The 11469-nt window shown below is 46.1% G+C and overlaps 1 protein-coding gene across 1 annotated transcript; it reads left to right on the top strand.

Moving 5' to 3' along the window:
• Positions 1–9288: 9288 nt before the first annotated feature.
• On the top strand, positions 9289–11469 carry LOC142665055 (uncharacterized). The gene is made up of 3 exons (XM_075844595.1): positions 9289–9346; positions 10512–11271; positions 11384–11469. The coding sequence occupies exons 1-2, from the start codon at positions 9289–9291 to the stop codon at positions 11228–11230; spliced, it is 777 nt and encodes a 258-aa protein (XP_075700710.1). The 3' UTR covers positions 11231–11271; positions 11384–11469.

The following is an 11469-nucleotide window of genomic DNA, read 5'->3' as shown; positions in this document are numbered from 1 at the left end:
GAGAAAAACAAGAAGGAAGCAGAAGACTCTGAATCCACGAAGGCATTGCCGGTAGCAGACCTACCACCAAAAGAGACCTGAAAGGGAAGCAAGATTTTATTACGTTTCATATTTACGGGAAATACCTATGCGCCCAAGTGACCTCCCCGATGATCACTTAGGCGCGGAAGTTTTCCGGCTGCTTATTCTTACACCTAGGACAGGTGTTCACTTGATGCTTGTCATCCCCACAATAGAAGCAGAGACCATTCTTCCTGCGGAACTCTCTACGTTGTCGGGGGGACACGGAGGCCCCGAGTTGCATAGGTACCTCCGAGTCTTCCGTGGAAGAGCGAAGCAACGGGACCTCGGGAGGCATCATGGGGGAGTCAGAGGGGAAAACACAAAAACTTTCAAGTTGTCGTTCCCTGAGACGTCGGTCAAGTCGTACCGCTAAAGCCATAACCTGGTCTAGGGAGTCAGAAGAGGGATAGCTAACTAGCAGGTCTTTCAGGGCGTTCGACAGACCCAACCTAAACTGGCACCTTAAGGCAGGGTCATTCCACCGAGAAGCTACGCACCACTTCCTAAAGTCAGAACAATACTCCTCAACAGGTCTCTTACCCTGACGTAAGGTCACCAGCTGACTCTCGGCAAATGCAGTCCTGTCAGTCTCGTCATAAATGAGTCCGAGAGCAGAAAAGAAACGATCAACGGAGGAAAGTTCAGGGGCGTCAGGAGCCAAGGAGAAGGCCCACTCTTGGGGCCCTTCCTGGAGCCGGGACATAATTATACCCACCCGCTGGCTCTCAGAACCTGAGGAATGAGGCTTTAAGCGAAAGTAGAGCCTACAACTCTCCCGAAAGGAGAGAAAAGTCCTCCAGTCCCCTGAGAACCGGTCAGGCAACTTGAGGTGGGGTTCAAGAGGTGAGGGGCACTACCATGGTAGCGTCAGGCTGGTTGACCCTCTGAGCCAGGGCCTGGACCTGTAGGGAGAGACCCTGCATTTGCTGGACCAGGGTCTCCAGGGGGTCCATAGTAGAGACAGGGACCAGGGTAGACTAGGTAATGGGCTTGTGATTAAGTAATGATAGGGGTAGGGAAACGGACAAGTGAGCCCTAATCTACCCGCTACTCTGTCCCTGCCTACTTGCAACGACCCGCCCTAGGCGACGGGGTACAACTGGGCGGCGGTCCCTACGCTCAGTAAGTGCACGAGACAAACAGACAAGGATACACAAAGCTAAGGGAAAAGGGGCAGTTGCCCACGGCAACACCATGAGCAACAAGAGAGGTGAACGAGCCGAGTCAAACCAGGAGTGTACGAGGTACCAAACGCAGAGCAGGAGAGTAGTCAGTAAGCCAGGGTCAGTATGGAGCAGGATCAAATAGTCAGAAGCTGTAGCTGGGCCAGGAAACCACACGAGAAGAATCACAAGCAAAGGAGGAACAGGAAAGGCAGGTATAAATAGACCGAGGGCGGGAGCTAGCTGAGTCTGGCCAGGCTGCGATAGGCTCTCCCACTCCTAAGCCTGCCAGCCTGAGTGGTGGAAGCTGGAGTCAGTCTCAGAGACATAGACTCAGGTGAAGACTGATTACCTATGGGCGTTAACACCGAAGCTGTGCCTGGCAGATCCTTTAAATTAGGTTAGTTTGACAACTTCTGTCCTTAGTAAAACCGTGCTGGCTGTCACTTATAATACTATTTTTTGTCACATAATCCTGTATATAGTCCCTCAATAGCCCTTCAAACATTTTGCCCTCGATGGATGTTAAGCTTACTGGTCTATAATTACCCGGGGAAGACCTAGAGCCCTTTTTGAAAATAGGCACCACATTTGCCCTGCGCCAGTCCCTTGGCACTATTCCAGTCACTAGAGATTCTCTGAATATTATGAAAAGGGGGACAGAAATAACTGAACTAAGCTCTTTAAGAATTCTAGCGTGTATCCCATCTGGTCCCGGGGCCTTGTGCACATTTATTTTATTTAATTTAGCTTGGACCATATCTACATTCATCCAATTTAATATATCAACTGATATATTAACAGCACTGGCACCGGCTACATCAGCTGCTCTTTCTTCAGTTGTATATACAGAGCTAAAGAACCCATTTAGTAACTCTGCCTTCTCTTGATCCCCTGTGACCAACTCCCCATTACCACTATCTAGGGGTCCTACATGTTCAGACCTTGGCTTTTTAGCATTTATATACTTGAAGAATTTTTTGGGATTTGTTTTACTATCCTTGGCTACCTGCCTTTCATTTTGTACTTTTGCTAATTTTATTACATTTTTACAGATTTTATTAAGCTCTTTATATTTTACAAAGGCTTCAGATGTACCCTCAGATTTGTATTTTTTAAATGCCCTTTTTTTGTCATGTATTGCCCCTTTCACAGAAGGTGTAAGCCATGTGGGATTTAATTTTAGTCGTTTATACTTGTTACCTATAGGAATAAATTTTGCACTATAATAACCCAAAGTAGATTTGAAAATCTCCCATTTATCATTTGTCCCATTATTTGACATTAGTTCTTCCCAGTCTATATCCTGAATTGCCGCCTTCATCCTGGGGAAATTGGCTTTCTTAAAATTAAATGTTTTTGCCCTCCCAGCCTGTGTTTGGTTTTTACAGTATAGGTAAAATGTAACTGTATTGTGATCACTGTTACCGAGGTTTTCACGAACATTGACGTTCCCAACAAGCTCTGCATTATTAGAAATGACCAGATCCAACAGAGCTTCACCTCTAGTTGGGTCTTACACAAACTGGCCCATAAAATTTTCCTGCAACAGGTAGAGGAAATGTCTCCCCTTAGATAATGTCAGATTAGACAAATGGGCTCTGAGTCTTAAGGCCCAAACTAGGCTTCGTCATTAAGGGGTTAAGTCCTGTAAGTTGTGAGTAGGGGTCTCCATGCATTGGATTTGTTTTTCCAGCTCATCTCACAGATGATCGATTGAATTAAGAATATGGAGGCCAGGTCAACACCTTGAACTCTTTGTCATGTTCCTCACATCAGTCCTGAACGATTTTTGCAGTGTGGCGGGGGCATTATCCTGCTGTAAGACAGCACTGACATTAGAGAATACCTTTACCATGAAGAGGTGGATTTGTCTGTAGCAATGTTAAGGTAGGTGGTTTGTGTCAAAAAACAGTATGGGAATATCAAAATAACCACCATAAATTCCCCATAGAAAATTGTGCCATAATCTGTCAAATCAGATGAAATTCTAGTGTTGGGTCCCAGTGACTCCAACTGAGGGGCTTGCATTTAAAAAAAAAAAAATCATTATTAGTTTTTAGCATTGGATAAAGCAAAGGAGAAACAACAGGAACCTCTCAGAGGAACCTCTCAGAGAGCGGCGCTGTGCTCCATATACTGCAGGAGCAGTAGTACAGCGAGTACATAGAGTACAGCGGGGCCGATCACATGACGAAGAGTCGTGTCGTCACCAAAGAAAACTGTACAACTAGACTTCCGGTTCCTCATCAGCGCTATAAAAATCTATGAAAATCTCAGAAACAGCACCAAGGGGGACGGGAATGTATATTAGCGAGTTTACTCACATGTAGCATCTATGGCCACGGGCCGTCGGTTCCACTCACCTCCTGACGCCCACAGCCATGGATCTGTGAGCGCTGGTCCCCATCTCACTTCTGCTCCGGTCCGCCAGGGTGACGAATGGAAGACAGCATTTAACACCCGTGACGGGCAGTACGAATACGTAGTGATGCCCTTCGGACTGTGTAACGCTCCTGCAGTGTTTCAGGAACTCGTTAATGATATCTTCCGAGATCTCCTCTATATCTGTGTTGTTGTTTATCTCGATGATATTTTGATTTTCTCCCCAGATCCGACGACTCATCGGAGGCATGTCCGTCAAGTTCTACTACGATTAAGGGAGAATCATTTATACGCCAAGCTGGAGAAGTGCGTCTTTGAGAGGAGTTCTCTGCACTTCCTGGGCTACATCATATCGGATCAAGGTCTCAAGATGGATCCTGAGAAAGTGAGAGCTGTCCTGGAGTGGCCACGTCCTCAAGGTCTGAGGTCCATACAGCGTTTCCTGGGATTTGCCAATTTCTACCGGCAGTTTATCCCAAACGCCTCATCACTGACATCTCCTATTTCCACCCTTACCAAGAACGGTGTGAACGCCAAGGTGTGGACCCCAGAGGCAGAGTCCACATTTTTTAGTCTCAAAAAAGCCTTTACTTCTGCCTCAATCCTCTATCATCCTGACGTATATATACAGTTTTCTTTGGAGGTGGACTCCTCTTATGTTGGTGCAGGCGCACTTCTGTTCCAGAGGAGCCCCAAAGGAAAGGCAGTAGTATGTGGCTACTTCTCGAGACTTTTTTCTTCTGCAGAGCGCATTTACTCTGTTGGGGATCAGGAGCTACTGGCCATCAAATTGGCTCTGGAGAAGAGGAGACATCTGCTGGAGGGCGCAGCTCACCCCATCCTAATCTACACCGACCACATGAACCTCACCTACCTTCAGTCCGCTCAACGACTAAATCCCTGTCAAGCCAGGTGGCCGCTGTTCTTCACCCGTTTACAATTTGTGCTCCACTACGTCCCACTGACAAGAATGTGAGGGCCGATGCCCTGTCCAGGTCATTTGAAACGGATGACACGGTGGAGTCTCTTCAAACTATCATAGACCCGTCCTGCATTATCACTGCCAATCCTTTGCAGGTTAGAGACATCCCTCCAGGGAGGTTTTTTGTTCGATTAGCAGGCAGGAGAAGAATTCTCCGATGGGGACACAGTTCTAAACTGGCTGGGCACCCTGGTGTTCGTAAAACCCGAGACCTGATTGCTCGTCACTTTTGGTGGCCCATGCTGCCCAAGGATGTTGTGGACTTTGTCTCTTCTTGCACGATGTGTGCTTCTAACAAGGTTACTAACTCCAAGCCTGCTGGCCTCCATCAACCTGTGCCTATACCCAATTCCACCTTGCAGCACAATTGTGATGGACTTTGTCACTGACTTTCCTCCCTCAGCAGGATGCAACACTGTCTGGGTGGTGGGGGACCGGTTCTCGAAGATGGCACATTTTATCCCGCTGACCGGCCTACCTTCTGTTCCCCGAATGGCAAATCTCTTCATCCAGCAAATCTACCGCTTGCATGGCTTGCCCTTCACATTGTGTCCGATCAGGGGTTTCAATTTACCTCGAGGTTCTGGAGGACTCTCTGTAAACTCCTGGATGTGATATTGGACTTTTCCACAGCTTATCACCCCCAGTCCAATGGGCAAGTCGAGAGGATCAACCAGATCATGGAGAATTATCTCTGTCACTTCATTTCCTTACAGCATGATAACTGGGTACAGCTTCTTCCATGGGCCGAGTTCTCGTACAACAATCACACAAGCGAGTCCACCACTTCCACTCCGTTTTACATTGTATACGGTCAACATCCTAGAGTCCCTCTTCCAGTGTCTACTACTTCTCAGGTACCCGCTGCTGACTTTGCATTTGGGGACTTCCTGTAAATCTGGCAACAGACCCGGGCATGAAGCGAAAAGCGGATACAAGAAGAGAGCCGCCGCAGTATCTTCCAGGTACCAAAGTCTGGCTGTCCTCATGGAACATTCGTTTGAGGGTGCCTTCATACAAGTTTGCTCCCAGGTTTCTCGGTCCTTTTGAGATTCGGCAACAGATTAACCCTGTCTCCTATAAACTGCGGCTGCCTCCTAACCTCAGAATCCCCAACTCCTTTTATGTGTCCCTCCTGAAACCAGTGGTCCTGAACTGCTACAGCAAGACTTCCTGTTCCACAACTGCTCCCAGCGGTTCTTCTGATGTGTTCGAGGTGAGGGAGATACTGGACTGCAAGAGGGTAGGAGGAAGGACTTTCTATTTGGTGGACTGGAGAGGGTTTGGTCCTGAGGAGAGGTCCTGGGAGCCGGAGGAGAACCTTGATGCCTCTGCTCTTGTTAAGAAGTTCCTCTCTCGCTCTAGTCCCAAGAAGAGGGGGCGTAAGAGGGGGGGATACTGTAGCGTCCAGGGCCATCGGGTCCACTCACCTGACGCCCGCAGCCATGGATCTGTGAGCGCTGGTTCCCATCTCCTTCCCAGGAGACGCCAGCGCTCACTTCTGCTACGATCTGCTCTGTCCTGTAGGGTGCGCGTGCACGCTCGTACCCGCTCTTAAAGGGCCAGCGCACGCACATGTAGGAAATCACCATCATCAACACACATGATTTCCTGGACTATAAGAAGGGCCCAACCCATCTGATCCTTGCCTGAGCATTGTTAGTATACCCCAAGTCTGTCTTTCAAATGGTCCCTTATTGTTTCCCGTTCCAGTTGTTACCCGTGCCCTGTTACCCGTTCCTGTATCCCGTACTGTGTTCTTGTTCCTGTGCCTACTAGTTGGAGTTGTGTCTACTGCACCTGTGTCATCCGCCACATCCTGTGTTACCTACCTCCATCCATGCCAGAGCTGTCTGGACTATCCTGGTACCCTTGTGCGGGACTTTGTATTTCTGGGGTTCCCTGTTGTTTGGCCAGCTGCCTTGCTGCTATGGCGGTGCGGCCTCGTGGGTCCACATACCCACAAACCGTGACATCACATAATGCAGTGAGAACACTGCTAATCATTTTTAGTCCCCGCATAACCCCTTTAAGATGCATTGTGTACAAGCAGTGAATCCAGCGCACCTGGCCACGTTTTAACCTCCTTATTATCTCTCCTCCTCTTGTAGGTGTTGGTCCTGAGACTGGTACTTGGAACCACCATGATTTGCTTAGTGACCTGTATCTACTAATGTATGGGGACTGGTACGTCGTTCTATTTTATCCTAATACTCGATGTATACTGTGATAATACATCACCTGTAGTGTTACTGTCAAATCTTCCCCCTGTACATGGACATAACTATAGCCCTAGTAGCCATAGAAGCTGCTATGGGGCTCTGATGCTGAGGGGGGCACCTTTGGTTGCCAAAACGTCATTAGTTTTTGCAAGGGAAGATCTGCTTTATAGCACCATAACCCTTCAATGCTGCCTAGCCCCTTCCACGACAACCAACGTGTATATATACGGTGTAGGCCAGGAGGGAAGTATGGAGTGGGGTCACGGACTGAGCTCACTCCATAATTTGCTGGTGTTGGTTGTATGTTACAACTGACAGTTCACTGCGACAAGCGAAATCGTAGATTACTACGATCCCACTCGTTTAACCCCTTATATGCTGAGGTCAATAGTAACTGCGGTAACTAAGCCATTAGAAAGATGGGGGTGGCCATCTCTGACGGCTCATTGCCCCCGTGCGATTGCGGGGTGCCGATGGTTGTCATTGCAGCTTGGAGGACTAATGTAGGCCCTCAGGTCTGCCATCTTTGCACCCCTGGCAAGGCTTAATAAGAGCAGGTAAAGAACACGATATACGCCAATACATTAGTATTGCAGTATATCCTGCAAGCGATCCAATGATTGCTGGTTTAAGTCCCCTAGAGGGCAAGTAAAGAAAGTAAAATACAGTTAAATTAAGTTTATTTATATATATATATATTTAAAGTTAAAATATTAAAAGTTAAAAAAAAAGCAATGTAAAAAAAGTAAATTAACATAACTTGTATTGCCACGTCCGTAAAAGTCAGAGCTATAACAATATAACATTATTTAACCCACATGGTGAATGCATTAAAACAAACAAAAAATGTCGAGGGCAGAATCACTGTTTTTTGGTCATCTCCCACAAACAATGGAATAAAAGATGATCAAAAAGTCTCATGAACCAATAAAAACGACAGCTCATGCCACAAAAAAACAAGCCCTCACACTGCTGCAGCGACGGAAAGAGAACAAAACGTATGGCTCTCAGATAATGGCGAAACAAAACCGCGCTGTGATCTCCATAAAAACTAAACCCAAAAAACAATGGAGAAATCAGTTTTTTTCCTATTTCACCCCACAAAGAAAGTTCTTTCAGTTTCCCATTTCATTAGTACAATAAATGGTGCCATGAAAAACTACAACTCGTCCTGTAAAAATCAAGCCCTCATATGGATATATCAACAGAAAAATAAAAAAGTTGTGGCTTTTGGAAGGTGAGGAGGAAAGAACAAAAATAAAAAAATTCAAAATGGCTGCGGCAGGAAGTGGTTAAGGTCTGATCCCCACAATTGTATTATGGCTCATTGCAGGAGGTGTATATTTAGGGCTTACTAACGGGATTGTATCTTGGCATTTTAGATCAGAAAAATAAAGTAATGAGGGGCTATTTTTTTACTTTGCTAGAGCACGCCCTATCTATCTGCCTCTCACATATCCGTCTCATTTATATGCGAAGTTCTGCGGCATTTTCTATCACTATGTAGTTGGCTTTGTGAAATTTTATTTTTGTGCTGATTTGGGTTGAAAGCTAAAATGAAAAAGTTATTTTCAGTCAGTTGGTTTGGTGTAAATGTCTGTCACAATACGGCCCTTATCCAGTGTAATTTGTACATCCCGATAGTGCAGCTTAATGTTTCTGATTGTGACCCCCAGCGATCAACTTTAATCTGTGATGGAACTTGAGAAGTGTTGAATTCCCCTGCAGCGCCACCACAGGAGAAACTAAGTATTACACAGTGAAATCAATAAGAGACTTGTCCTTTCTTAACTTAGAATTCCCCAATAGGGTATTTACAATGGGTTTCTTATACCAGACAACCTCTTTAGGTTATAAAGGATTCTTATTTACTCCAGAACCATCTAGTTTTAGAAAAATAACGTTACATTTCCACCTCTCCATTGTGGTAATCTGTTACTTAGACTTTTACTTAGATGAATTGTGTGCTACAACACTTACTAAACAATTATAGAGAAACATTTACTAAACAAATATTAGAGATTTTCAGCTGCAATATGTAAATATAAATTTTTTTAATATATATTTATTTATTTATTTATTTGGAGGCTTTGCTGCAGTGATTGGTGTAATGCAGAGCAGGGGACCGTTTATGACATACCGTAAGCATTATGACATCACTGCAGGCAGTGATGTCATCAGAACAATGGAGGGTGTGGCATCTATAGCAGTGACATCACAATGGCGTGAAGTTCTAAGGACCCCAAGCGCGGTCACATCAGTGCCATATCTCGAGTTGATGCTGATGCTGAAACTTCACTTGGTTTTTCAAAGAGCGAATTTGTGCTACAAAGCGACTACTACATCATCTGTTCAGAGCACTTAAACACCAGTGCAACTTCTGAACATCGTGGTAGATTCCCTCTTATTTGAGGAATCCCGTTTTTTCATTGTTCCTGAACTTAAAACATCAAGCCGCCTGCTACAAGGAACAATGAGTTACCGAGAACTCTTGCAGCTTGTAATAGACGAAAGTTCCCGGATAAATCAAGGTAAGTGGAACTTGTTATATCAGATACATTTAGGCTAGTTTCACACAAACGTGTCCGTTTTGCGTCCGCAAAAAATGCACCGTTTTTCAGTTGCAAAAAGGAATGATTATTGGCTTTCGGACCAAGGGCGGCGGTATTTCTCAAACAGCGCAGTTTGTGAACTGTTCGCGTGCTGCTGTGGTGACAGTGTATCGTGAGCGGACAAATGGCACCATTGGGAATAACGGACATGGAAACTGCAGAGCACCACGTGCCATGTATTTGAGAGGTGAACGTTGGCTACCAGACGTGTGTCTAATACAACAGTTCAGCGAACCCGACTGCGTATGGGGCTCCGAACCCGACGGATGGTCACTGCTCCTATGTAACAAAGGTGCATCAGAGAAAATGGCTTCAATTTGCACGCCAGTATTGGTCTCAGTATTGGCAAAGGGTTGTCTTCTCCGATAAATCACGTTTTCTGCTTCATCGAAAGGATGGACTTTACAAACAGTGCTGGAAAAAGCTGGCGGCGACATCAGCGTCTGGGGTATTTTTCCATGGCATTCTCTGGGCCACTCATCCATATGGAAGGCTCTGAACCGATTTAGATATGAATCCATCGTTACAGATCACATCCACCATACATGCTGATTGTCTTCCCTGGAGCAAATGGAATCTTAAAGCAAGACAATGCGACATGTCACACGACTATAAATGCCCGACAGTGGTTGGAAGAGCACGACCAAGACTTCCAAGTACTTCCCTGGCCCCCTATTTCTCCAGACTTGAACCCAATTGAGCATCTGTGGGACCACGTCAATCGTGTTGTTCGCTTTATGGATCCTCCCCCACCCACCCTCCAGTAAATGTGGGATGTATGGAGTCAGCGAGGCTCCACATATGAGACCACTGACCAGCACCTTATTGAGTCACTCCCAGCCCATCTACTGCTGTCCGTGCTGCACACGCCGGTTACTCTGGATATTAGTAGTAGTTATAATAATGTGACTCGACTGTGTATATATAAATAGTATCAAAACGGTTGTCCAAGATTAGAAAAACATGGGAGCTTTCCTCTAGAAAGAAGGCCACACGAGTCCATAGGAAATGTCTGGTATTGATCTTTTTTCCCATTTTTTCTGTACATAATTAATATATGTTATACACATTGTTTCACATCTAGGCATTGCTGATGGAAGATTAAGATCTGGACATAGAAGGCGTCAGAGTGTGGAGCAGGATGAAGACCATGACAATGTCCCCGACAGGAGACGAAGACGTGGTCAAGTTCCACCGCGCCGTAGGTTGCAGCAAGACGCAGCGGACAGAAGCCGTTCCCCATTACGACCTGAGCCAATAGAACAGTCTGAAACGACAAGTGGCCGTCGTATTAATAGTGAGACCGAGCTCAGAATTCCTGGAGAATCCCAGCCTGGGTCTACTCCATCAACTACTCAGGAGAGATCCGAAAGGCTGGAGGAACCAACACAAGATTCCAGCACCAGTGAGCCGCTACCAAACCTGCAGCTGTCCAGAGAAGGAACCAGATCTCCTCAGCAAACATCTAACAGGCTGGTGGAGCCAACACCAAGCACCAGTGAGCTGCTTCCCAACCAACAGTCGACAACAGAGACCACAGACAGCAGACCTGTGCAGAGAAGACAACGTCGGCGAGGCAGGAGAGGCAGGCAGATTGATAGACTCCCATCTCGAACCTTTACTGAAAACGAAGACATCCAGTCCTGCACTATATGCCTAGAGGACTATGAGATTGGAGAGCAAGTCACCGTTCTGCCATGTTCTCACCTATTCCATCTGCCTTGTATTGCACATTGGATCCCGACAAATCCACGCTGTCCCTTGTGCCGCGTCCATGCCTTTCAAAGAAAGAGGAGGAGATAAGTACCAACAGCTGTGGTACAGAAGAAACACCAGCAGTACAGGTATGATCACTGACATCTATAGTATTTTTGTGAAATCATGGCTGGAGCTTCGGCACCAGTATATTGCTGAGTGATTATCGTCTGGTCTGATTATTTTTTGTTTTCTCTACAGTACCACCTAGTCTTCTTCATCATCTTCACCTTGGACGCCAGAATCTCAATCTGCACAGAGACCTAATAATAAAAGATCCATGATGC

Source organism: Rhinoderma darwinii, chromosome 12, assembly GCF_050947455.1.
Source record: "Rhinoderma darwinii isolate aRhiDar2 chromosome 12, aRhiDar2.hap1, whole genome shotgun sequence".
Lineage (NCBI taxonomy): Eukaryota > Metazoa > Chordata > Amphibia > Anura > Rhinodermatidae > Rhinoderma > Rhinoderma darwinii.
Note: the sequence above shows the minus strand (reverse complement) of the source record. Positions and strands in the feature narration are given on the sequence as shown.

Excerpts from the sequence above, each read along its gene's own strand:
- LOC142665055 (XM_075844595.1), top strand. The coding sequence starts at position 9,289 with ATGAGTTACCGAGAACTCTTGCAGCTTGTAATAGACGAAAGTTCCCGG. Across the intron at positions 9,347-10,511 it reads AAGTTCCCGGATAAATCAAG|GCATTGCTGATGGAAGATTA; the intron begins GTAAGTGGAACT and ends TTTCACATCTAG.